This window comes from Caretta caretta, chromosome 19 (assembly GCF_965140235.1).
Source record: "Caretta caretta isolate rCarCar2 chromosome 19, rCarCar1.hap1, whole genome shotgun sequence".
Taxonomy (NCBI): Eukaryota; Metazoa; Chordata; order Testudines; family Cheloniidae; genus Caretta; species Caretta caretta.
In genome coordinates, this window is record NC_134224.1 from 3,769,929 (window position 1) to 3,794,778 (window position 24,850).

The window sequence follows — 24,850 nt, forward strand, 5'->3', positions numbered from 1 at the left end:
GGACTTATCTCAGTTTAACAGCACTGCTCAGTGGGGTGGATTTCTCACTCTCCTCACCCTCGTAGTTAAGAGGACCTAATTTTCTAGTGTAGACCTGGCCGAAGATGACAGTGCTACTGACCTGATAATCTTTTAAATAATCTGTAGCTCCCAGGCTACTAACAAAATTCTCCTTCAACCTGAAAAAAAAATTATGTTCTCCACCTTGCTCATATTCAGATGCGTCTGTCTTGCTTGGAGACAGTTTCCAGAGAGAGTCTTCTCAGAGTTAAGGATCTTTTCCAAAAGAGAGGATAAATGATACTGTGCAGAATCCCTTCATTTGACTCTGGGTTGAAAGCCAAAAAAGTTGGTTAACCTTGTAATGTTTAAAATCTCCACAAAGACAGTGAATCAGTTCAGTGATCTGAATTTACTTATAGAATCAAAGCAATGTAAGGTTGGAAGGGACCTCCAGAGGGCATCAGATCCCACCCCCTGTATTAAGGCAGGACCCTTTTATCATTTTTGTTTTTCTCCTGTGGACTCTCTTCAGTTTGTCCACATCTTTCCTAAAGCGTGGCACCCGATATTGGACACAGTACTCCAGCAGAGGTCCCATCATGTGCCAAGTAGAACAGGACAGTTACCTTCTTTATCCTACATATAAAACTACTGATCATACATCCCAGAATTATATTAGCTTTTTTTGCAACTGCATCATATTGTTGGCTCATGTTCAATTTGTGAACCACGAAAACCCCAAGAACCTTTTCTGCAGCTCTATCACCTGGCCAGTTATTCCTATTTTGTAGTTTTGCATTTGATTTTTTTCCCTCCTAAGTGAAGTATTTTGCACTTAACTTTTATTTAATTTCATTTTGTTGATTTCAGACCAGTTTCTAATTTGTCAAGGTCATTTTGAATACTAATCCTGTCCTCCAAAGTACGTGCAGTCCCTCCCAGCTTGGTGTCATCTGTGAATTTTATAGGCATACTCTCCATTCCATTATCCAAGTCATTAATAAAAATATTGAACAGTACCTGACCTAGGACTGATCCCTGGGGGACCCCATTAGATACACCCTCCCAGTTTGATAGTAAGCCATTGATAACTACTCTTTGAGTATGGTATTTCAATCAGTTGTGCACTAATCTTATAGCAATTTTATCTAGATCATGTTTCACTATTCTGCCTATGAGAATGTCATGTGGGACTTTGTCAAAAACCTTGCTGAAATCAAGATACATCATGTCTACGGTTTATCACCTGTGAGCTAGGCCAGTAATCCTGTCAAAGAAGGAAATTAGGTTGGTTTGACAATACCATGCTGGCTATTCCTTATAACCCTATTATCCTTTAGATGTTTACAAATTGATTGTTTGTTAGTTTGTTCTAATATTTTTCCAGCTGTGGTTAAAACGTTTTTGTTCTTATTTCCTGTTCAGACTTCAGCCTCCCAAAACCCTGGAAATGAAAACTAAATTAGTTACTTGTGCAGGATTTTTCATTTGATGGGGTTTTTTGTTTGTGTTTAAGATTTATCTTTGAGATTTCCAGATCGAAGCATTTTGTTGCATTTCAGGCCTTGTCTTCACTAGGAATAAGTGTGTTCTTACCACGTTAACTAACATGAGGTGAAATTCAAGTGAAAACAAGACAGCTTTTACATGTGTTGTCAGGTCCGGGTCAATGATAGGCTCCCTTTTTGTTTACCTCTTCCTGCTAATATGTAAAAACGACAGATTGAGTTGTCTCACTAGGATCTTCTCATTTGTCAGAGAACTGAAAGATGTGTTAAATCCCTGCTTTTTAGCTGAGAATTCTAATCTCTCTGTATTTTGTTGGCTTTTATCAGATCACTTGCTTGATTCCTGTAGACTGGTTTTCCTGTTAGGAGTTTCCTGTTTTTAATAAAGTTTCAAAACCCAAAGCTGTTGATTCTGTATTGCTCTAACTGAGCTTCGGGTACAGCATAGCGACATTTAAGGAGTAAATAAGGGTGTCTCTGTATGGGACAGTTTTACCAGTATAAGCTAAGGTGTGAATTTAAACTGACAGTTATACCAATATAACTATGCCTGCTATGACACACTTTCTGAGGAACAAAAATGCATTTTTGTTTTTATTTAATTTACACACTTTGGAAGGGGTTTAAGCTAAATCAAACAAACCCAAGTTCATACCCAAATGAGTGTTCACCCAATGAGTTATTGGTATAGCTATACTGGTATAACTGGCAAACTGTTTCCATATAGGCAAGCTCTAAATCATTAATCTGAACTTCAGCGTAAGAAGATAAATCTGAGTGTGTTGATTATCTAAATACCCTCACAGACTTAGTGGCAATAGGCCAAAAAAAAAAAGTCTAAAAGATTTAACTATCTGGTATTTTAATAATACATTGGTACCTAAAACAATTAAGAAATTTTTATTGCAGGGCTTGGTAACTTTAGCAGAAATCTACTAACTGTGGCCCCAGTTCTGCACAGTACTTAAACACATGCTTAGCTTTTAAGTACATGTATCTGTGCTTTGCTGAATTGGGTCCTGGAGGACTAAAACCACCAGCTAGATATGAAAGATGAAGTTGGGGGCTCCACCAGCAAGGTCCAAGGGCAATGACCTGGTGAGAAGGCCAGTTTTGTTGCCCATCTTAGCTACTGGGGACGCAGAGCGTCCTTGGATTTTTAGTAGGCTGCCGTCTCTGGAGCCTGCTTGTGGGACTCCATCTTTCAAATCCAGCCTTTAGCTATTTGGGGTGTGATAAATGTGACTCCTCTCCCTATTCTATCAGCTGGATCAGGGAAAATAAATTTCTGTCTCTTCTCTCCCACCGCACCTCCCTAATCCCAGAGCTTTCTGCCTGTTTGAGGTGAGGGGAAGTCTTCACTACTCTACCCTACCCCTTAGCCTCTTATTTTTTGTGTATTATCCTCCTCATTAAATAATCCAATGCCTGCTTCTTTCGCGAGTCACAGATCTTCCTAGCAGCAGTATGAAATGGATATGGTTCTTGATAATTTCACACTAAGGCTGACTGACCAGTCTTATTAATTTTACTCTATTGCTGCTTGGCAAAGCTCTGAGCAGCAGCAGAGGTACTGAAGCTGTCTGCCTGCAGACTCAGGAGGGCAGCCATGGCTGACATTTGGAAGTTTATGTTTATAACCATAAGCACTAGATTTTTATTTTTATTATTTTTAATGAATGAAAGCTTAAATTTTGAATAAATTAATCCTCGTTCATCAGGGAGAACTTCCCATTCTCCACTAGTGTATAGGTAATCAAATGCTTTCCAGCTCCATTTTATTGCAATTAAAAAAGCAACAAACTCATTGTTAAGAAATGATTCATCAGTTGCAATATGTAATTATTGAGTAAGGTGCTTTTTGTGGTGCCACATTAGCTAGCTGTAGTTGTGCAATTACAGCAAGGTGTGAGAGGTGGGTTTTGGTTGACATCAGGATAACCTGGACGGTTTCCCTCCGGGCTTAACTTTGTGCATGTGCAGCAGATTGGTTCCAATTAACATTATTGTATCCCTAGAACATTTGAATTAAATGTCCAGCAAGCAAAAGTAAATCTTACACTAGTTCTGCTTGCCCTGTTCACGCACTACTCCAAACCACTGCACGTTAGGACTTGATTGACATTCCCTATTCAAGAGAAGCCAGGATTGGAGTAGAGGGGGGTGCTGTGGCTCATGACTATAGTGCAGCTGCAGTTGTGTGTAGTTACTTGACTGGAGTAGCAGAAAATGCTGTAGGTCAGGTTTCAGAGTTATTTCAGGGCTGTGTGAGTAGAATCTCGGGAAACTCTATCCATGGTATCGCTGGTTAAACCAGTGCTATTAGTTGGTTGCTGATTTATTTACTTTGACAGTAATCTGATTGCATTCAGATTGACTGTTCCTTTAGGGGATTCCAAATGAGGTCTCGAACAAAGAAATGGCTAGGGTCCAAGTATTCCCAAACAGGAGAGAGACTGTCAACTGACAGGTTTCAGAGGAGCAGCCGTGTTAGTCTGTATCCGCAAAAAGAAAAGGAAGACTTGTGGCACCTTAGAGACTAACCAATTTATTTGAGCATAAGCTTTCGTGAGCTACGCTCACTTCATCGGATGCATTCAACTGAGTTCACTAATGTCAACAATTAAAGCACAGAGGGTACACTTCTAACTTGTGGCCTTGAAGTTCCATGCAAACGCTGCATATTCATAGACCTACAGAATTTTGTGCTGTGTGCAAAGATGTAATGTAAGCAGTGCAAAGTAACTCATTGTTCCAAGAGGTTGAGTTTTGTTAAACTACTGTTTAAGTAGTTTAACAAAAGAGTTCTGTGGTCAGGGCTCAAACACTGCTAGAGATAATCTAAAATCTGAGACTGTCCCTTTGGCTAGCAAAATACACACTTTGCAGTTCTGTAGTGTGTCTTTCATTGCACTATTTCAGAGTAATTAATTGATGGGCTATTTGAGACAGCAGCAGCTGTGACTTGCCCAAAGCCAGTGGCAGAGTCAGCATTAGAATCCAGGACTCCTGATTCCCAGTCCTCTGTTCTGACCACTAAACCATACTGCTGCAGATACACATATGAATGTTGTTCTACAATGTACTACGATTTTAGACTGCCAATTAAAACTCTTCATGTACCACACCATGAAATTTCTTCTGTTTTTTTTCTGTATTTCCTGCTCGGCTGGATATAGTCTCCATGACTTCCCTCTGAGGAGAAATTGGAAAGATTGGGACTGTTCAGAGAGAGGCAGGAAAAAATGAGGTATAGCAAATAATGAATGGCATAGAGCAGATACACAGGGCAAACAGAAGCACCCATTTATATAATACAAGAACTAGGGGGCATCTAATGAATTTGGAAGGCAACACATTTAAAAACAGAAACAAAGGAATATTTGTTCGCATAGCACATAGGCAGTTTATGGACTTCGCCTCCATATGATCTTGCTGAGACCAAGAGCTCAATAGGACCAAGAAAGGATTAGACAGAGTATATGGATAAGAAAATTCACAGGCTAAAAAGCACTTACTGGCAGGGGTCAGGAGGAAACTTCTCTAAGGGAAGGCTATTTTATGGGCTTTCTTGCACTTTTCTGTGAAGCACCCAGTCTAGCTGGAGGCAGGCGGGGCCAAGGAACACACGTGTTATGTTTTCGCTCTCAGTTAAAACCCAGGTAAGAGCCCAGTTTAGCCTGACTCCATCCACCATCCACACAGAAACCACTAACCTGGGTTTGCAGGTACGTTAAGCCCCTCTCAGCTGGGGAGGAGCGGGGCTAGAGCCTGAGCTTCACTTTAATTGAGGCTGGAACCTGCCCATTTTGCAGTGAGCACGCAGGCCAAGTCACTCAAGTGCTGGTAGTCCTCCAGCGCCCCTTCCACAATTCCCCTGAAGGTCAAACACATTCTCCCACAGTTGACTTGGGAAGAGTCTTAGTGAGTCTCAGCACAAAGGACCCTGGGACATGCCTCCAGACACCACAGCAAGTGCAGAAACAGTGAGGACACAGTGACATGTGTAGGGTTGTGCTGGGGAAACACTTGTACCTGGGCTAGGCTAATGTGGATGCCAGTCACTTAAGTTAACTGCAGTGAGCACGTACCCACAGAGACAGTGAGAGCCCCTGCTGCGAGCACGACAGTCTTTCTCCCAGCCAGAGATGGGGTTAGCTGGGCTGAGGGGGATTTACAAATCTGTCAAGGAAAGATTAAGGTGTAAGGAAGACACTGGTGTATTGGCCTTTTATTGTTTTTTACCCTTTGCTCTACAAGCTTTGTACCTTTGGTGCAAGGAATAAATAAAGCTTTGTTTTAAAGGCACTGTTTTTGAATCATTTTAATCAACTGGTCCCTGGAGTGAAAGGGCTGACAGATACCAAATGCATTTGGGCAGGTGGCATAACACAGTTAGGAAGCTGGGGCTGTTGCCCAGAGACCCAGTCCCAGAGTGGGTGGACTGCATGGGTCTGCCAGAGTGAGGTGCAGGAAGTCCTAGCCTGTCACCTAAGAGGTGCACTTGAGAGGGGCTAAAAGTGATCAAAGGCACAGTTCATCTTGTAACCTTGACAGATGTAATTTCTTATGCTGAGGCTATAAATCAACCTCCAACTGTTGGGGGTTAGGAGGAAGGCTGCAGGGTTTCTTCTCTCTTTCTCTGAAGCAGCTAGTGCTGGCTACTGTCAGAGATAAGATACTGGGCAGATGCACACACAGGTCTGATCCAGTCTGGCACTTCCTATGTTCCAGTATTCCTCTACTGCTGCCCAGTCTTGCATGGCAATCAGCATAAGGAAACTGCCAGGAGAGCATTACCAGGAACAGTTTTGCCTGAAAACAGCTGGGTAATGCAAACAACATTTCCTGTCCTTTCTTCTGCTTTCCAAAATTTGGCAGTAATGTTACATCACCTGCTGAGTGATGCTATAATGAGGCTTTACTCATTTACACAACAAAATGATCATAGAACTCTGTCAATATCAAACTCCAGTAACGGTACAAAACTTGCTATGCCACCATTTAAATTGGCTGTGTGGGTTTAATAATATGTGCAAGAGACTCTGTCTGAAGAAATCACTGAGATCTTTTTAAATGAACCGTAAAAGCTGGCTATTAGCCCTCTCCATTCAAGACCAATGTTGTCTGTTTTAAGTGCATTTCAGGAAAAGCTTTATTGTAGTTACCATAAAAAACCCTAAAATTCCATTTTCAGTAGAAATATCCAAGCTTGCTCAAAGATGCCAGCACATTTGTGAGTCATACTGAGATATCGTGAAAACTTTGCACTATGGGTAATGAGTCTAATTTCATTTAAAACTTGCTTTAAATTACTAGCATCTCCTTTTCTTTCCTGGAGCTCCCACAAAAAAGAAAATGGGTTAATGAGAGAGCCTTTTACTTGTACAATTTACTTTGTTGGATAATGTGTTTTGTATTTTAAAGGACCAGGTGACCTTTTTGGAGAGACCCCCAGAAAATATCCTGCAGGAAATAATTCTGCATTTGCCACATGAAGCTGGATTAAGACAGGAACTAATAGATCACTTCTATGATTCTGCAAACCCCATCTTATAACGTGTTGCTTGTGTGCATGGGTTTTGTGAGTCCCATCAAAGATCAGGAGAATCGTATAGTTAAAAACCCAACATATTTCTATATGCCCATTGCTCTGTGTAGAGTACTGTAAATTGCACTGTTTCATAAATGCAAGCTCTTTCAATGAGCTGAGTAAATTGGGTTTTTAATTATCCATGTGCAATAGTTGGGAAGCTGTGTTGGGTAACCTGATGCTGACGTCAGGTAAAATATGGTGCAAGTGTATATTAGTAGAGCTCTGAAAATTAAAACTTGACCAAATGTAGTTGTAATCTCTGCTTTGTATTTCTGTACCTTCCATGTGCCAGCCAATTAAAAAGAGAAATGAAATGCTCTGTATACAGTGCCCTGGGGTCATCTCTGCTGATGTGATTGCACTGGTGTATCTAGGAGACGTTTATTAGGATTCAGACATGAGTTCTTAGAGGAATGTAATTTTTTTTTAGGGTGATTTTCCAGGGGAGATGTTTTCTCAGGAGCCATTTTTGTTGTGTGTGGCTTTTTTTTGTTTTTTTGTTTTTTTTTAAACACCTACTGTTCATTCAGCTTTGGATCAGACATGTACAGGAGTCTATGGACAGATACCCATGGATTTTTCAGTGGGCTTTGGACGAAGCCTTAAATTCCTAAGCACAAATCTTCCCCTGCAGAAGTCACAATGAGCTAGGGATAAAATCATTCCAGGGTAGGAACAGGTGAGCAGTGTAGAAAGGGGATGTAGTGGAGGGGTGTAGTCTTCCAGAGGCAGGTTAAAATCCATTGCTGCCCTGCTTTCAATTCACCTAATAGTTCTTTGGCTTAATTAGAGAGCGTTCTTAGCTTCCAACAGAAAGTGTATTTTGCACAGTTAAATAAAAAAAAAAAACCCTCGAGACAGGCAAAATTCCTCTTGATATTCACAATGATGGTGTTAGTCTTTAATCTCTATAGTACAAATCAAAGGACCCAAAGCTTTGTACTCGCAATAAACTTGCGAGAGCTGAGAATTGTCGATTTCAGATTTTAATGTGCATCCGATCACCACCGTCTCCTTCCCCCCACCCCATTTAAAAAATAATTTTTTTTATGCTCCCACCCTAATAACATGACGAACACTTCAGGTTACAGCAGGGTCATTTCCCCTGCTAGACTCCATGAAGCCCTGTCAGTGTGATCACAATCCAAGCACTTCAAAGTGTAATGAGGTCATATGTTTCCCCCAGGCAGGCGACTGGTCTGCTTGCTCTTTGAGCGGGGACTTCATGTTGATAAAGCGTGACAACAGTGATGCTGGTTTAAAAGGTACTGTTGTCAACTTAGCCTTCAGTTGCGTTTATTCAGTGTTTCATTTAAAAATAGTAATTGGACTCTGCTTTGTTAGAAACCTTCACCTCCCCTTTTCTATCTTCTAAATGGAGGATGACCCTGGAGTTGCTGCCAAAACAGATTTAAAGCAAATTCTGTTGTCTGATTATTTCCTTCACTAGTCGTGTTACCCATTTATTTTCAATTTGCATTTGCCGGGTAAACATTAAAAATAAGTTGGAAATAAAACAGCCTCTTTGTTTCTCCCTACATTTGGAGAACAAAATCACTTTTAAGCTGGGTTGTTTTTCGATTAAAGTTACTATTTGGGGGGAATGGACTGTTTGTTTGGAGTAACACATCCTTTGAATAAAAACATTAACATCTTTAGAGCAGAATTTAACTTCACTTTGGTTTTAAGCAAATGGTTTACCTATGATTCCCGGTTTAGATTGCGTGGAGGTCAGTGTGACCAGATGCTTTCAATGATTGATACTATAACTGCGCAGTTGCTGCATCATCGCAAAATTGCATGCACCCAATTACCTGGGACAGTTGAGAAAAATATAATTATCTTTATCATTGGAATAAGGCTTGCCAAGGAGCCTTTGTGCCTAGCTGCTAGATTTTCATGGTGATTTTGCAAGGCTGGGTTACTAGCCCTCTCAGTTAAACTGTAGTTCAGGACAGGGGTAAATTTCAAATTTTAGCACCAAAAAAAATCCCCTTCTCTCACACTTGAGTAACTTTGGTGGCTGTTCAGTATGTGGAATTTAGGTTTCCCTATACTAGTGGCTGTGAGCATGAACCAGGCCAACAGAAAGCATCAAGGAATTATAGTTAGAACAAAGAAACATATGACACTTCATGTTTGTTGCCTCTCTCATGCAAGGATCACAGAGCATTTTACGAAGGTAGATAAGAATTATTTTCATTTAATAGCTAAGGAAACTGAGGCATTGAAACTTGAACTCTCCTTCTCCCTTGCCTCAAAACACACACACTCTACCTGAAAAAATCTTTGCCAAATGTAGAACCCTTATTTTCTTTGGAGTGGAGAAGGAAGGAGAATGAGATTTTACATGGGGAAGAGGAAGAAAAATTTTCTAACCGTTCCCTTTTAAGGGAATCTTAAAGCAATGTTAAGGATGGAGTAGTAGCCTTTTGCTTGTCGCAACTTCCCTGCTTGTCTAAGTTGTAACTATAACAAGCATCACTGAGTATAACGCAGTACGACCGTTTCTCATTTCCAAAGTGTCCATCACTGTAGTAGCTATACACAATATGCAGTTTCATTAGACTATTAGTATTTAACTCTCACTCTTGTGTTCATATTTTAGGGAAAAACACAGGATTTGTCATGTATTTGTTATCCATTAAAATAAATAGAAGTTACAAAGTTTCTAGCAGTCAAGAGGACCTTGCCAGAGAGGCAAGGAGCCTGCTTTTTGGGTTGTGTCAGTCTTTGCACAGTGACACGGTTTGTAAGGTAATCTCCCAGTGACCCATTATCTCTGGGGTATTGTAACAATCCCTTAGGCCATTAGTGTATTTTAGGGAGTCCTCAATCTGCAGAGCTCTGAGTATAGGGAGCCTTTAATTCATTGTTCTATGCGTGCACTCTTAAATTTTTCATGCTAAAAAAATCCATAGGCAAAGTAGTTTGTTGTGCAAGCCGTTTGTACTTGATCTAAGTATGAAATAACTTGTCTTTTTAAAAACACTTGAAAGAACTACTGAAGTTTACATTGTGGAATAATCACCTGAACAATTAAAGTCACATAACTGCAATAAATAAACCCTGAAGCTAGAAAACTGAGGCTTATTTCTCTGCTCAGACTGCAAATTGGTCAAACTGACTCCCCCTCCCCTACAAAATTTGATGATGAAATTATGCTCCAGTGGTTTAAACATCATAAGTCAGGTCTCAGCCTAAGGCAAATTTTTTTTTATGACACCGAACACTCTGAAATGAGAGGTTTATAATGGGTAAGCTGACATAACCTTTACTATAGTGACTCTAGCTGCTGGAATCACACTTCAAGTTACCCTCTGAGTTATTTCCTGTATATTCCAATTTACTGCCACTTCATTTAATCCAAAAGTCCTATAAATGGGTCCATTAAATAAATTGTTTTCAAACAACAAGTCTTACAGCCATTCATTCTCAAACTTTTTAGTTGTAATGTGCAATTATAATGTACACCTATGGCTTTTATCTGCCCTTTATAAAGGGGAGACTAACAACCAGTTTTGGCTAGTGGGTAACTCCCAATAAAAGCCAGAGATGACAGATGATAATTTATTAGGATTTCTTAAATCATCCTTGTATTCCCTTCTCTGCAAGATTTACAAAAACAAAACAAAAAACAATTCAACACTTAATTTAAAAGTTGATTTTTTTTGGCACATTACCAATATCACATCTTCACCATGCACAGTTTTCACTGCAAGTAGGTTAATGAAAATACTTTTTGTTCATATTTGTTTTCTAGTCTTTCTTTTTGTGGTTTGCAGTGCTTCAGTGGTTAGGTTTCTGGTTGCTGTTTGAGAGAGGTTAATGTCCAAGAAAGCTGTCTTCACTGAATTAAAAAATGTAATGCAGATGATGTAAGTAGGTTTTTCAGGATGTATTGTTTAAATCTAAATTTTAGCTATAAATTAATGTCCTTTTATACATATAAATACTGATGGGTTATTTTTTAAAAAGTACTATACGAAGACCACTATCTTACTAGAAGCCATCATATTGTATAATACCTAGTACCCTCTCATTTTAGAATTAATCAATTTTTGTTTTTTGGCAAAATCTTGCGTTGAAATCCCTGGGGTTTAGATTCTTTAACAAATGACGTTTTAAAGACTTCAATAAAATTATTCTTAATCATGTTTATTACAGCAGTGTCTAAGGGACAACCAAGAAAGGTGCCTCGTTGTGCTGAGTGCTGTACAAATTCGAGTATTAAGTGGTACTTGCCCGAGGAGCCTCCAATCTAATCAGACAAGACAGACACAGGTTGGGGGAAGGACTAGAACACGCAAGCAGGGTGAACTATGTGATAGTAGCAGACCTCATGTTAGTTTTGGGGGTGGCTTGAACTAATATGAACTAATGGAGTAGTATGTGAAATAGAGATGAAAACCATGATGGACTGTCCCTCTCGCTGCCTAGCCTCAAGAAAAGGTAGTAATCTACTCCACTTGGAGCAGAAAATCCCACCTGCTTTAATAATTGCCCTCTGAAGCTGCTTTCAACATTGTAGAGTCCTCAAGGTTTAAACAGGTGGCCTTATTAAAACATCGCTGATACAAGTCATTTCCATTCAAAAGCCTCTAGTTATTCGTTAGTCATTTAAAAAAAAAAAATGTGCTTCAGACCGAAATGTGAAAAACAAGGTCTCAGGCAGATGCATTCTTTAGATTAATTTTTTCACCTTACCAAAATAAATATTTGTTGTTTTTTTAAGTTGTGTGAAGGGGGAGAGGGACAGCCTCAGAGACCTATTGGTGGCAGGCAAGCTTTACAGTTTGTGATCACCAAGTTATGAAGTTCTCTGGGCACGCTGCTGGGGAGGGATGTTGCCCCAAGTGATGAGTGGACCAGGCACAGAGAGACAATGAAGACTTAAACAGCTACTTGTTCCTAAGGCTAATTTGAGTGGTGGCATGGGGTCAAAGGTTTAGTCTAAATATTCTGTTTCCCACAGAGGTGGGGAGCATGCAGAAGGCAGTGCCTTGTCCCAGCTGAGAAGAGGAGTGTTTCATGTTGCTACTGGGGTGACAGGCATGATGTCCAATTGAGGGAAGAATCAGCACTCCCAAGGGGCCTCCGCATAGACATGGTATTACAAATAGCCTGATACAGAGTGGGACAACAGTGCTGATGCTGTTCCAGGTCAGGAAGGAGCAATATGTTAGGAAGGGGGAATGTGTAGCCCATTAAAAGTGGATCCTTTGCAGCCTAAATCATATGTTGTCCGAACAGGAGGACATAGAGAGGTGGAAATCAGTTTGGGGAGGCCTTGTCTCCCAAAAAAGTGAAAATTCCAGATTTCAGACATTTCCCCACCTTGCTCATTTGTTTCCCTACCTAAAGCCAAAGTGGTTTTAATCAACTTCCATGAGGCACTCTCACCTTTTTCTTTTTCAGGGAAGCACAATGGGTGACTTTGCTAACCTGACTCAGTCTGACTCAAATCACCCATATTTGAGCAAGTCCAAGTATCTGTTCACACGCTACTCATGTTCTTTATTTTATGACTTTGAGTCAAGGAGGGGTCTCAACCTTTGCTTAGAATTTTTTCCAAATCGGACCTTCTGAATGCAGGTTTCTCACATTAAAGTTCTGCTTACAAGTCTTCTGTTCTCCCTATAAAAGTCTTAGTAAAAGTATCCACCTGCAGCTGTAGTCTGTTGGAAATATTCCAACATGGCTTAGATGTGAATTGATAAAAGCTGGTGTGTCTGCAGTAACTTGTATCTTTGCTCAGTATGTTTGTTTCAGGGTAAGTGAAAGTCTGCAAGGACTTGGATAAATGGATTGAAATGAATTTTTTTTTTTTTTTTTTTTGTATCTGCTGCAGCTCCTTTATATCAAATCAGAATCTTAGTTCTCTTCAGTACTAAGTTCTGCCACGACACCTGAGAGGGACTAACATGGGGTTGTTCCCTATCCTCTATTTTCTAGTAGATCATCCATTTTAGTATTAAATGTCCCAACAAGAAGTCTAGTCCTTCCCTTGTGCGGAACTGTTCTGGATGTACTTGATTTTCCCTTTCTCAATTTCATTTCATTACTGTTCATTATGCTCCCTTGAATCACCCTACATAATTCCTCTCCATTCTCTCCCTTTGCATGCCTTAAGTACACTGTTGCTAATTGACATGCACATTGAGTCCCTGAGATGCATTTTTGTAAAAACCTAGCTCCCCTTCGCATTTTTAGCAATATTATATTATGTAAATGGTACACTAGGAGGAAACTGTTTTCTCCTCAGTGAGGGAAGCACTTTGGTGTTCCAAGACCGTTACAAGTTTCTGGCCCTCTGTATGTGATGCCAATCTACAGTAGAGATCTAGTTCAGCAAAGAATGTTGACTGGTTATTTACCCTTGTCCCAAAGCCTGGAAATCCATACACATTACCAGCTAACAATGCTCTCTAAACCTTTTCAGCTGCTGGTGGCTTTCTGAGAGTATTTGGTCCTTTCCCCATGGCAGCAAACTGTGCATGATCCTCAGTCATAAGTGAATAGCCGGCATATGGGGGTCTGTGTATAAATTTCTCAGTATGTGTAGACTGTAGAGCTTGCTGGTTTAAATCTAATAGACTATAACAGAAAGTGCCTTCTAGACAGGCTACTATATTATGTTTGAATCCTACTATAATATTTTAATCTTGAGTTTTAATCATTGTTCTGCATGAAGAGATGCAGACTTCAAGCTGTTGACTCAACTATTGTTACCGCCCCCCTACAGGAAAATGTGATCGTCCTTTGATAACAATTGATACACAACCATACCGCATCGTTCTTGGATTACCAAGCAACTTTGTTTAGACAGTGGAACCTGCGCTTGCTCATGAGGAGCAGTGATTGATTCACATGACTTTGTAGCTGGGATTCCTGTGGTTTTATTTAATTGAAATTTCACACAAATGTACTTACAATAAAGCGGCAACCACTTATTACAAGAGAATACACATCCTAGAAGAAGGCAGTATGAATGCCAGACTACCTTGTGTATGGGGGAGAGGCGGCTTGGAAGGAGGGGCAGAGGTGTGGAAATAATAATCACCACAGAGGCATCTGCTCCCAGTAATCCTCCAGAAACTGCTTCCAAATAAAATCATAATGGTCTGTTTTATCACCTTTCCTAAAAGGGAATTTTCTCACCATCTTGGCCTTGTCTAATGGAGCATTAATCAGCACCTCTATACAACATGTCTTCTCTACCTCTTCATCAGAATAGACTTTTACTCTCTAAATTAAAAAGTTTGCTTCTGTGAAAGTGTAAATCTTTGCAACATTTCTGCAAGTAATAGCTCCCCTGTGGGGAACCTGAGCCACGGATAAATGAAGCGATTTCCCATGGACCACAGAAAGAGTCATGGCACAGCCAGAATTAGGACTTTGAAAATCTGGCTTCCAGTCCCATTCTGAGTCCACTAAAGCACGTGACCTCTCCTGAATACATTTTTATACGGCATGTAAAGCTAAACCTATTTCTCATGATAGTTGTAACTTTTTCTTCTCTTCTCTTTTTTTTAATGAAGCTATATAGTAAAGCTTATTTTGATTAGAAAAATTTAGGAAGTATCTCGTTGTGTTACTTATGGTTGATGATGTGACCACACTGCACAGTGGTGTAGTGGGTGGACTGAATATTTTGCACCTATTGTACTTGTCAGATGGACTCAATGGGACTGACTACGGGGAAAGAACTCAGTGGCCCAAGGTGCACTGCGCAGCTGATAACTTAAACTTAAAATGTTTAGTCTCTTCAGTACAAGGTTAGAACATCTCATTAGCCAAGGCTTATGCTGCAGTCAGTCAACCTAAACATTCTTTATGCAGAGTATCTGCAGCAGGAAAGCAACTCCGCATTGACTTGGGCTTCAGAGCCCTTATACACTGAGCTACCATACATAAGCAGGCAAGCAGCTCTGGATACGAAAGAGCCCCCGTGTGTTTAAAGTGTTTACCGTACTATTGCCAGAACTGAATCTGTTTGCTACAGGTCACTACACCTCAGTAGGTGAGGGACATGAGTGTGTACGTCTTCATTTCAAGATGCAGAAAAGAGTATTAATCTTATTAATATTTACGTGGTGCTTTACAAACATTGTAGCCTTAATGCACCTGTGACCTCGGTAAACTCTAATGCTGTTTTGCAGATGCATATATTGAGGCACTGAGATTGAGTAGTGAATCCAAGGTTGTGCAGCTTTTTAAAAGCAGATCCAGGAATGGAACCCAAGATTCATGACTTTGATCTAACCACTAGACCACACTGCTTCTCATAACTCAACTGTCCACATTTTTACTCAAAGCAGATGTCAACTGGGTTGAGAATGGAAGGTCATTTAAATTCTTGCTACCCCATGCTATGCTGAAGTCTTAGAACTCAGCACTAGTTACTGTGGTTGAAGTTCCCTCATTCTGACAAGAATCTCTGGAACGTGGCTGCATCTTCCACAGAGTAGTGGCCTGGCCAGATTATCCCCCTAGCTTGGTTTGCCACCATGTTGCCTGACATGATGATTTATAAAATCCCCTTTTGAGTTCTGACTTTAAGTAAAATGGTAATTTAGAAAATCAAAGGGGGGGGTTAAAAATTCAGGGATCCTTAAAATAATAGAAGCTGCTTTTATACTTCAGCTGTCAGAAGTGATGTACTCAGATTTGGTCAGTCTACTTGTGTTGCTGTTATGTTGGTGCGGCCCATAGCTGGTGGTTGAAAGCTTGATTCTGATGCCTTTGGTGACAAATAACATTTGTATCTTTGTGCTGTGGGAGTTTTTTAATCCAAAAGGGGCCTCGGTGTAGAGAGATGGATTTACCAGCCCTAACTGTTCACTGAGGCAACTCCAGCCCCTATCAGAAACTAGGTGTGCTGCCTAGTATTACTTTGCCCTTCTGTGATACCTTCCAGAGAGTTACAAGCTAAAGGAATTTAACCTCATGAAGACCCTATGAATGGGGTAAGTTGCTGTTTTGATTTAGAGAGGGAAACTGAGGCACAGAGAGATGTAGTGACTTGCCTATGGTCATATGCAGTCAGTAGAGCAAGTTCTAGAACCCAGGAGTCCTGCCTTCTGGTTCCTTGCTCTGAGCTCACTCCTGTACTCTGAATACTCTTTGGCAGTGCCAAGGATTAACTGTTAGTCACTTTACAGCATTTTGAATTGTCTTTTCTTTTCTACTCTGCCTCCTTCTCAGATGCAAACTGGAACAGAGCTGTGTGCCAGCCAGAGAAGGTCCTATTTGGTGGCCATTTGAGATCATGGGAAGATCACCAGCTACAGCTTCTGAAGGGATTTCACACTGCCCAGTCATGTCAGGCTGCTTGCTGCCAGAGCCCCAGCTGTGATGCCTTTTGGCTGTTGGAAAAGATGTGTATCCAGGTGAACTGCGTGATTCCCCATCAGTGTCAGGCAAACAGGACTGACTCCTCAGATTCCGTTTTGGTGTTTCTAAAGAAATCGAAAACTACAGAGCACTCCTTAAGCTCTCAGTCTGAAGGTGAGGTGGAGACTCTGCTTCACAAATTGTTGGATTGGCACATGCCAGTCCAAGCGAAAAAGAGACTGCGAAGGTCCTTCTGGGAGCTGTTGACACAAAAACAGCACTTGGCAAATGACAGGAGGGGCTTGCTGAAACGGGATAAAACAGATATACCCACCAGGGGGAATGCTGAAAATCTGCCATCCGGTACCTTGGACAGCAAATCTAAGAGCAGCTTGAGTAAAATTGATCTGAAGGATAACCCAGAATCTAGGCCTTCATTGAGGGAGGTGTATGTTCCCAGTGACCATGCAACTCGAGAGAAAACTTCACTGCAAAATGGAGCAGACTCAAGAGAACAGAAAAACAAAAGCCTTGCCTTTCCTGAGAGCAATAGTGTGAGTGGACTGAGTGATCCAACTGGTAGCAGCTCTCTATGGGTAAGTGTATGGAAAGAAATGGGAATGTGAATGGACTGTCTCTGTTGCTAGTGTCAATCGTAACTGGTATGAGTTGAGCATCCTTCTGGTTGTCCTTTATTATGCAGGCTTCATATTAAGAACACTTAGAAGGCACCTTCAGAAATGTACTATCAGCCTCTTTGCAGGGAGATGGGGCAGTAGTGTTTCTCTGAATTGGGGTAGGATTTGATTTAATTTCATTAGCCCTTTGGCTCTTGGAAAAAAGATGACAGGCAGACTGCTTCCTGTCCCATATAATACACATCCTAAAAGTGAGCGGTAAGAAGGAGAGATGTCTGGTGGGTGTGAAGTAACCAGCAAAAGGCAGGGAAGTGCATGTGTGTTGGAGTCAGTTACCCATAATATATCTGGTTGACCCACAAAATAAAATAAGTAGCTTTCTATAAGAAGAGTGTTGAATTCTGGATCAATTCAGCATATTACTCTACAAATCTCTACTATTTTGTCATGTGTCTTCAGATCAACTTTACTCTGTAACTGATCTGAAGTCTTAATTTTTTTTTTAAGACTCATTCTTTCATACTCAGAAGTTCATAAGGGTTTACATTAGCAGTGGATAAATGAGGATCATTTGGGCTTCTATTCCAAAAAAATAAGAAGTCAGTACAGTATTTCCAGATGTCGTCTGATCTAAACAGAAATAGACGTGTTTGAAATACTAGGTGCTCTTTGTTATATGTGCAAAGGGTCTGATCATAGGCATTGTAGAGTCCCTAATAGGAGTGGTGTTGCAGAGTGAATCATACGTTAGGAAGCTACATTGCTTGAATATCTCCTGCCATATTTCAAGGATTTGGGATTATTGCAGTGGGCTCCTTTCTCCTGTAGTTACATTCTGGCTTAAGAGAATCTGTTCCACTCCAGCTATGCAAATCTTACGGTGCTAGGTAGTGCTGTGACTGATATCCGTCACCAGCTTGCAGAACAGGATGTGGAGTGGAGCCAAAGGACACCACTGAAAATTCCAGAGCCAGGTGTGTGAAACAACATTGTGGTTTAGCTTTGCATTTGCAAATGTTTGATCTTCCAGAACCTCATGCTACTTAAGAGTGACTCATGAGTTTCTCTTTGTTTTCTCTCTCTCCTGCAATATTGCAGTATTTCTGTTCTTCCTGAAACCTTTCCTTCATCTAGCATTTCATAGGAGATTGAGACTTAAACAGTGATCTCATTCTCCCATTCCACATGCACCTGACTTCTGGGGAGATTTCACTACAGTTCACCTTAAACTTTTCTTGTCTCTCTCAGGCCTTGTCTACACTGGCAAGTTTCTGTACACACTGCCAAGCCACTTAGTGCTCAGAAATTGCGCAGTTGCAATGCTGTAAAAAAACTACCCCTGTGAGAGGCGTACGGCTGTCTGCGCCGGGGCTACAGCGCCGCAGTGCCAGTGTAGACACCCTGGTCGATTACAGCGCAGCAGTTGGCCTCCGGGAGGTGTCCCACAATGCCTGTTCTCGCCTCTCTGGTCATCGGTTTGAACTCTACTGCCCTGCCCACAGGTCACCAACCAAGAGCCCCACCCCTTAAATTCCTTGGGAATTTTGAAAGTCCCCTTCCTGTTTGCTCGGTGTCAAATGCAGTGGTCTCAGCACATCTTTCCAGGTTATTATGTCTGCTCCATGCACCAGACAATCTCCCGCTTGGAACAATGTCGAGCTGCTGGACCTCATCAGCATTTGGGGAGAGGAGGCTGTCCAGTCTCAGCTGCGCTCCAGCCGTAGGAATTATGATACATACAGACAGATGTCACGATGCATGACGGAAAGGGGCCGTGATCCGGACACATTGCAGTGCAAGGTGAAAGTGAAGGAGCTGTGGAACACCTACCACAAGGTGCGGGAGGCAAACCGCCGCTCCGGTGCTGCACCCATGGTTCTACAAAGAGCTGGACGCAACACTTAGTGGCAACCCCACCTCCACTGCAAAGGCCCCTGTGGATGCTTCGGTGGCTCGCATGCCAGTCGAGAGTGGACCGAGCCAGGAGGAGGAAATCTTGGATGAGGAGGCGGAGGGGGACCCAGAGGCAGAGGATGACTCGGAAGTCAGAGATGCATGCAGCCAGGAGCTCTTCTCTACCCCGGAGGAGGCTAGCCAGTGTTAGAGCTTGGCAAAGCGCAAACAGGAGTGGAGGCGCCTGGTAAGTGGCTTTGATTTTGGGAATCACTGAAGCAAGTTGTTGGGGGCAGGAGGGCTGCAGAAAGCAAGCTTGTGTCTGTATGATGCGCATACCACCACATGCTTAGTCTGAAAGGCAGAACCAGGTGTTGATTGACTCCCTCACTTCACGGGAATCTGCCTCAGAGATCTCCACGAAACTCTCATGGAAATACTGGGCAATCCGCTGCTGCAGGTTCTTTGGCAGACCTGCTTTTTCTTGCCTCATTAAGGGTAACTTTCCCATGTCACTCTACCGTCACTGGGAGGGAGAACATTGCTGCACACAGGCAAGCCGCATAAGGTCCAGGGCAGAAGCCACAGTCTTGGAGAAGACCCTCCCTTGATTCCCTGCTCACCCTCAGCAGCAAGATATCTTCCATAATGAACACAGCCTGTGGAAAATGTGGGGACAGTAATGATAAGGCCCCCTCTACAGTGCTGGCTCTCCCCAAGAGCCACATGCCCAGTGTACAGTACGGTCCTGGAACACTGATTTCCTGTGCCCCTGTGGTTACTTACCATTTTGGGGGTCTTGTGGCTCATGTGTGCTTGCCTGGGGTAAGTCAGTTAGTGACAGGTATGTGAGTAGTGGCTGTGTTTTAAATCACTGAATCAGTGGCCTGTATGTTGCAAACAATACTGCTTCTGTAAAATGCTGCATTTTGGCTTCACAGATATGACCTTGGGAGCCTCGCCTCCCTCTTTCTTATCGCCGGTTGAACGGCCGCACAGAATTAGAAAGCGGCCACGAAGAACTAAAGAGGACTTCCTGCGTGATGTCATGATAAACTCCGCGGCCGAAAAACAAGAATTGAAGGAGCAGCGGGACAGTGAGAAGAGGAACTGAAAGGAGAACACGGTGTGCCAGAACGAAGCCACAGAGTGGCTCTTAAAGGTTATGGAGCACCAAGCAGACAGACTCCAGGCGCTACTAACTGCAAACCGAGCAGCTCCATGCCTGCCCACCCCTACAGCTGCTGTCGCAAAACTCTTCCTCATGCTCCTCCAGATACTGCCAACACACTCTTATCAATCTCCTGGCTCCAGTCTGTACCCGCTGCGTTCCACTCCTGCCCTGTCACGGTCCAGCCCTGTGGACTCCCAGTACCCACTGCCCTCCACACCCGTCCCTCTGCAGTTGAGCCCTGCTGAAGTACAGTACCCGCTGCACTGTACTCCAAAGGACAAGGTTGCATATGATACCTGGACATACACAAAATTTCACAGGACCCCACCTCCTACTGGGACCCTCCCTTCCCCCTGTCTCCCACAGTGCTGACGTGCTTTTTTGTTTCTCTCTCTCCTCCGGTGGTTGTTTTTAATAAAAGAATTGTTTTGGTTTGAAAGCAAACAGAGCCCTGCAAAGCAACAGGCAATTTTCTTAAACCTTCACAGGGCATCGTCTGCACCAATCACCTCCTAGCATTACAAGCACTGCCCTCCTGAGCATAGCAACAAATGTTAGTGGCTTTCTGCTTCAGATTGCTGCCTCAAGGCATCCCTGATCCTTATGGCCCTGCACTGCGCCCCTCTAATAGCCCTGGTCTCTGACTGTTCAAATTCAGCCTCCAGGCTCTGAGCCTCAGCAGTCCAGCCGTGAGTGAAGCTTTCACCCTTCCCTTCACAAATATTATGGAGTGTACAGCATGTGGCTGTAAGCATAGGAATATTGTCATCAGCCAGGTCCAGCCTCTCATAGAGGCAGTGCCAGCAGGCCTTTAAATGGCCAAAAGCACACTCAACAGTCATTCTGCATTTGCTCAGCCTGTTGTTAACCGCTCCTTGCTGCTGTCAAGGTTCCCTGTATATGGCTTCATAAGCCACTGCATTAAGGGGTAGGCAGGGTCTCCCAGGATCAGAGTGGGCATTTCGACTTCTCCTACAGTGATCAAGAAAGTCCCTGCTTGCAGCTTCCTGAACAGGCCAGTGTTCCGAAAGATGCACGCGTCGTGCACCTTTCCAGACCAGCCTGCGTTAATGTCTGTGAAATGCCCACGGTGATCCACAAGTGCCTGGAGAACCATTCAGAAATACCCCTTCTGATTAATGTACTTAGTGGCTGGGTGGTCTGGTGCCAGAATTGGAATATGCATGCCAGCTATTGCCCCCCCGCAGTTAGGGAAGCCCATTTGTGCATGTTAATAGAAGCTACTGTTGGCCATGTTCAGACTGTGAATGAGGACTGCTACAGAGTAGCATGTCCCAAGATTTGCCAGCTTCTTTAGTGCAAAGAATCTGTAGCTTCACCGAAGCATGAGAGCCCGTTAACTGGTAAGAAAGTGGAGAGAATCTTTCTTTGCACATAATATTAATAGTGCTTTACCCTTGTCTCTTCTGTCAATGGAGCTGAAAGTACTTTAAACACAGGAACAAATATAGTTCTTCACCCTTGCATTGAGGATGAGGAAACTGAGACAGAGCAGGTATAAGTGACCTACCCAACACTGCAAGGAGAGGGAGTTTTGCAGAAAAGCCTGAACCACAAGGCCAACCTTCCTCCCCTGGTATTAGCATTGGCTGGCTGTTTCGGAGTGTATGTTCAAGGGCTTCTTTTTTACCTGTTTCAGAGTAACAGCCGTGTTAGTCTGTATTCGCAAAAAGAAAAGGAGTACTTGTAGCACCTTCATCACATCAATGAAGTGAGCTGAAGCTCATGAAAACTTATGCTCAAATAAATTGGTTAGTCTCTAAGGTGCCACAAGTACTCCTTTTTTTTTTTTAACCTGTGGTATTAAAATGTTCTCTCTAGTCTAATCTAGCTACTAGGACACGTGGCAATGCAGTTCTGCAGCGTCCATTGCCCAGACTGAATGCCAGTAACGTGGTATTAAAGTCATGAGTGCCTTTCTTTGGTTTGACCTTTTGACCCAACTGTACCAGTTGAGTCAGTGATGGGGTATTCAGAGGAACAGCCGTGTTAGTCTGTATTTGCAAAAAGAAAAGGAGTACTTGTGGCACCTTAGAGACTAACCAATTTATTTGAGCATGAGCTTTCGTGAGCTACAGCTCACTTCATCAGATGTGTGATGGGGTAATTCAGTTACAAAACTGGTTACAAATCAAAGATGGTGAAGTGCTGCATTTTAAGTGTTCAGCAGACATTATTGAAACCGCATTTGCTCAACAAATGCAGAGGTACTCTACAGATAAACCCAGTTAAAGTTGAAATGTCCGGGAGTTACCTTGCAGGCTACTAACCAGAGTGGAGCTAGGTGCTGTAGAAGGAATTTCTAATGAAAGAAAGGAAATTTGTTTTTGTCTGCTTTGATTATTTGTCATAAACTGACTCATGCCGCATGGTATGCGGGTGGGGGTGTGTGTGCAAGCTTTCTGATCCCCCTTCCCCAAATAGTTTCTGTTGTTCACACTGCTGTTTGAGTGCAGGTCGTTCAAGGCACGGATTACCCCTTTTAGGGGCAGTCTAAAATCAGTAACTCTCCGCTGCAATGAGTGATTCTTAAATCAAAAAGATGCCGGTAGAATCCTCCTCCTTCATACCTGCCCACATCGCAGCTACAGAAATAGGAATATGTGACGGACAAATTACCAGAGGGAAATCTGGTTCCCTGCTTTAGTGTCTTCAGCTTATTCTGCTGTCGCTCTGCTCATTTAAGACTTACAGACACCCCAGCGTCTTCTATGGAGTCTGCCATAGCACCTGATATGCCACAATAGCTGATGTATGTAGATATAAAGGGACTAAGCTATGTGCAGCTGAGCTGGAAACAACCTAGCTATTCTGGAGAAAGAGCCAAGGGGGAAGTGAGGGTGGGCAAAAACAGATAGTAGCCATGTTGGAAGAAAGGGGAGGGAGCTGCAAAAGCTTCCTATCAATAGGAGAATAGGTATAGGGGGCTTCGTTCCTCCCTAATTTTAGGAGGAACGTGTGAATATCTTGCAGGCATTTGATACTGTGCAGATATGAGGGGAATTTGGGGTCCGTTTGAGTTTGAAAACTAAATTGGCATCCAGTTTCAGATTGAGACATTCTCTTCTTTCCAGGCTCATGCAGGAACATCCACATCAGAACTCCCAGTGCTGGCTACGTTCTCCAGCCCCATAGCGCTGGGTTTGACTGCCACTGGCAAAGCTGAGAAACCCAAGCAGTCAAACGACACTTCCATCCAGCCTCTTTCCTTAGAGGAGATTCTCCCTACGATCAGTGCTCTGCAGGGGAAAAACACGATGAAGGTGCAGACCGTTACCACTCTGCCCACCGGTGTCCCCACCAACGACAGTGTTACCACCGTCCAGGCTATCTCTGCCATGTCATCAAGCACCCCTACGCCAGTGCCAGGTGAGTGTGTTTACTCCGCAGCACCTTCCAAAACCAGAATATCCCACTGAGAGACTGATGAGACATTAAACCACAGTAAAGCTACCACTGTGGGGCAGTACCTGAATAGTTTCTCCAAGAGAGTATTGGGGGGTCCTCTTCCAACATGTATGTTGGTTGGGGCCTTTGGCCCATCCTGGGGGTCCTGGCATGGGTCCCATACCATAGGCCCTCCTGAGGGCTTCTGGTATAGTCCCATGACAATCCCTGAACGGCCCATTGGGGCCCCTGGCAGAGACTGTGAGGCTATAGGATGGGATCCTGATTTGGAATTACAGATCTCTATATGTCTACTGAATCTTTTCTCCAAGTGCAGCTCAGAAGGAGTGATAATGTCTCTGGTACTGTAATGGGAATAGAGATCTGACATAAGATGTAGTGGCATGAAACCTTGTATCAGCAACTATCTACAGTACATGGCCCTCCATCATTTGATTTGGTAAGGTGGTTGCCCATAATGGGGTATGACTTTCCCCCCCGGAAATGTCAACGTATAGTTCAGTCATGCAGAAGCAGTACTCTTGGCCGTTAGCCATGTCTTACTCTGCAGCAGAGTGTCATGTTTCCATTCACACAGGTGTTCCTAAAGGTGATCATTACACAGGTGTTCCTAAGGGTGATCATTACAGAATGTGTAAAATAACAAAAGAACCACAAACAACACTAGGATAAACCAAACTTGACTCCCTAGCTTCTTCTGTGAGGATCTGTGCATATACACAGAGCATTGTGTGTTGCTCACCTGGTGTGACTAGCTGCAGTACAACAAAATTCACTAAATTCAGTTCTTGGAAAGACCCAAAGCTGAATTCTTATAAATTTAGGGTGTATTTTGCCCCTGAAAATGGAACAGATGGCTTCGCGGAAAGGAAATGCTATGTACTTCGATAATTGTCAAAAAGCCAATTGGCTATCTGAACTAACCAGTTTACTAATCTTTTTTTAATAAATTCCTCCCCCCACTAGTGTTGGAGTTAATATATTCTCCAATGTCTGAAAAGTGACCTTCATAGGCAAACATTTGACTGGCGTCTTGCTGCTCTTTTATGAAGTATAAAGAAAACCTGAAAAGTTATTTTCAAAAAAGGGTTGGAGGCATTATTTTTCTGTTAGAAATCCAGATCTCCTTTTCCTCTGGGAGACACTCTGTGTGATTGGAGAACTAGTGGAATTGTGACATCGCAAGAGGTTAAGTAATTGAGAGGAGAAGGAAGTTTTACTCTTTTAGATCTTTTGTTCTGGGTTTCTTTCGTTAACTATTTAACTAATAAAC

General features: G+C 42.5%; 1 protein-coding gene and 1 long non-coding RNA gene across 3 annotated transcripts in view; both read left to right on the forward strand.

The window, feature by feature from the left end:
* KIAA0319L (KIAA0319 like) overlaps window positions 1-24,850 on the forward strand; it is a 50,572-nt gene that overhangs the window by 3,306 nt on the left and 22,416 nt on the right. Inside the window, exons 3-4 of one of the 2 annotated variants that reach the window (XM_048825467.2) lie at window positions 16,315-17,039; window positions 23,244-23,538. In XM_048825467.2, coding sequence (XP_048681424.1) covers window positions 16,315-17,039; window positions 23,244-23,538 — 1,020 coding nt within the window. The remainder of the gene's footprint in view (window positions 1-16,314; window positions 17,040-23,243; window positions 23,539-24,850) is intronic. The other variant, XM_048825470.2, reaches the window with a different exon arrangement.
* LOC142069598 (uncharacterized) lies at window positions 17,058-20,592 on the forward strand. Its single transcript, XR_012665512.1, has 2 exons — window positions 17,058-19,221; window positions 19,916-20,592. It is a non-coding gene; the product is annotated as an uncharacterized LOC142069598 (long non-coding RNA).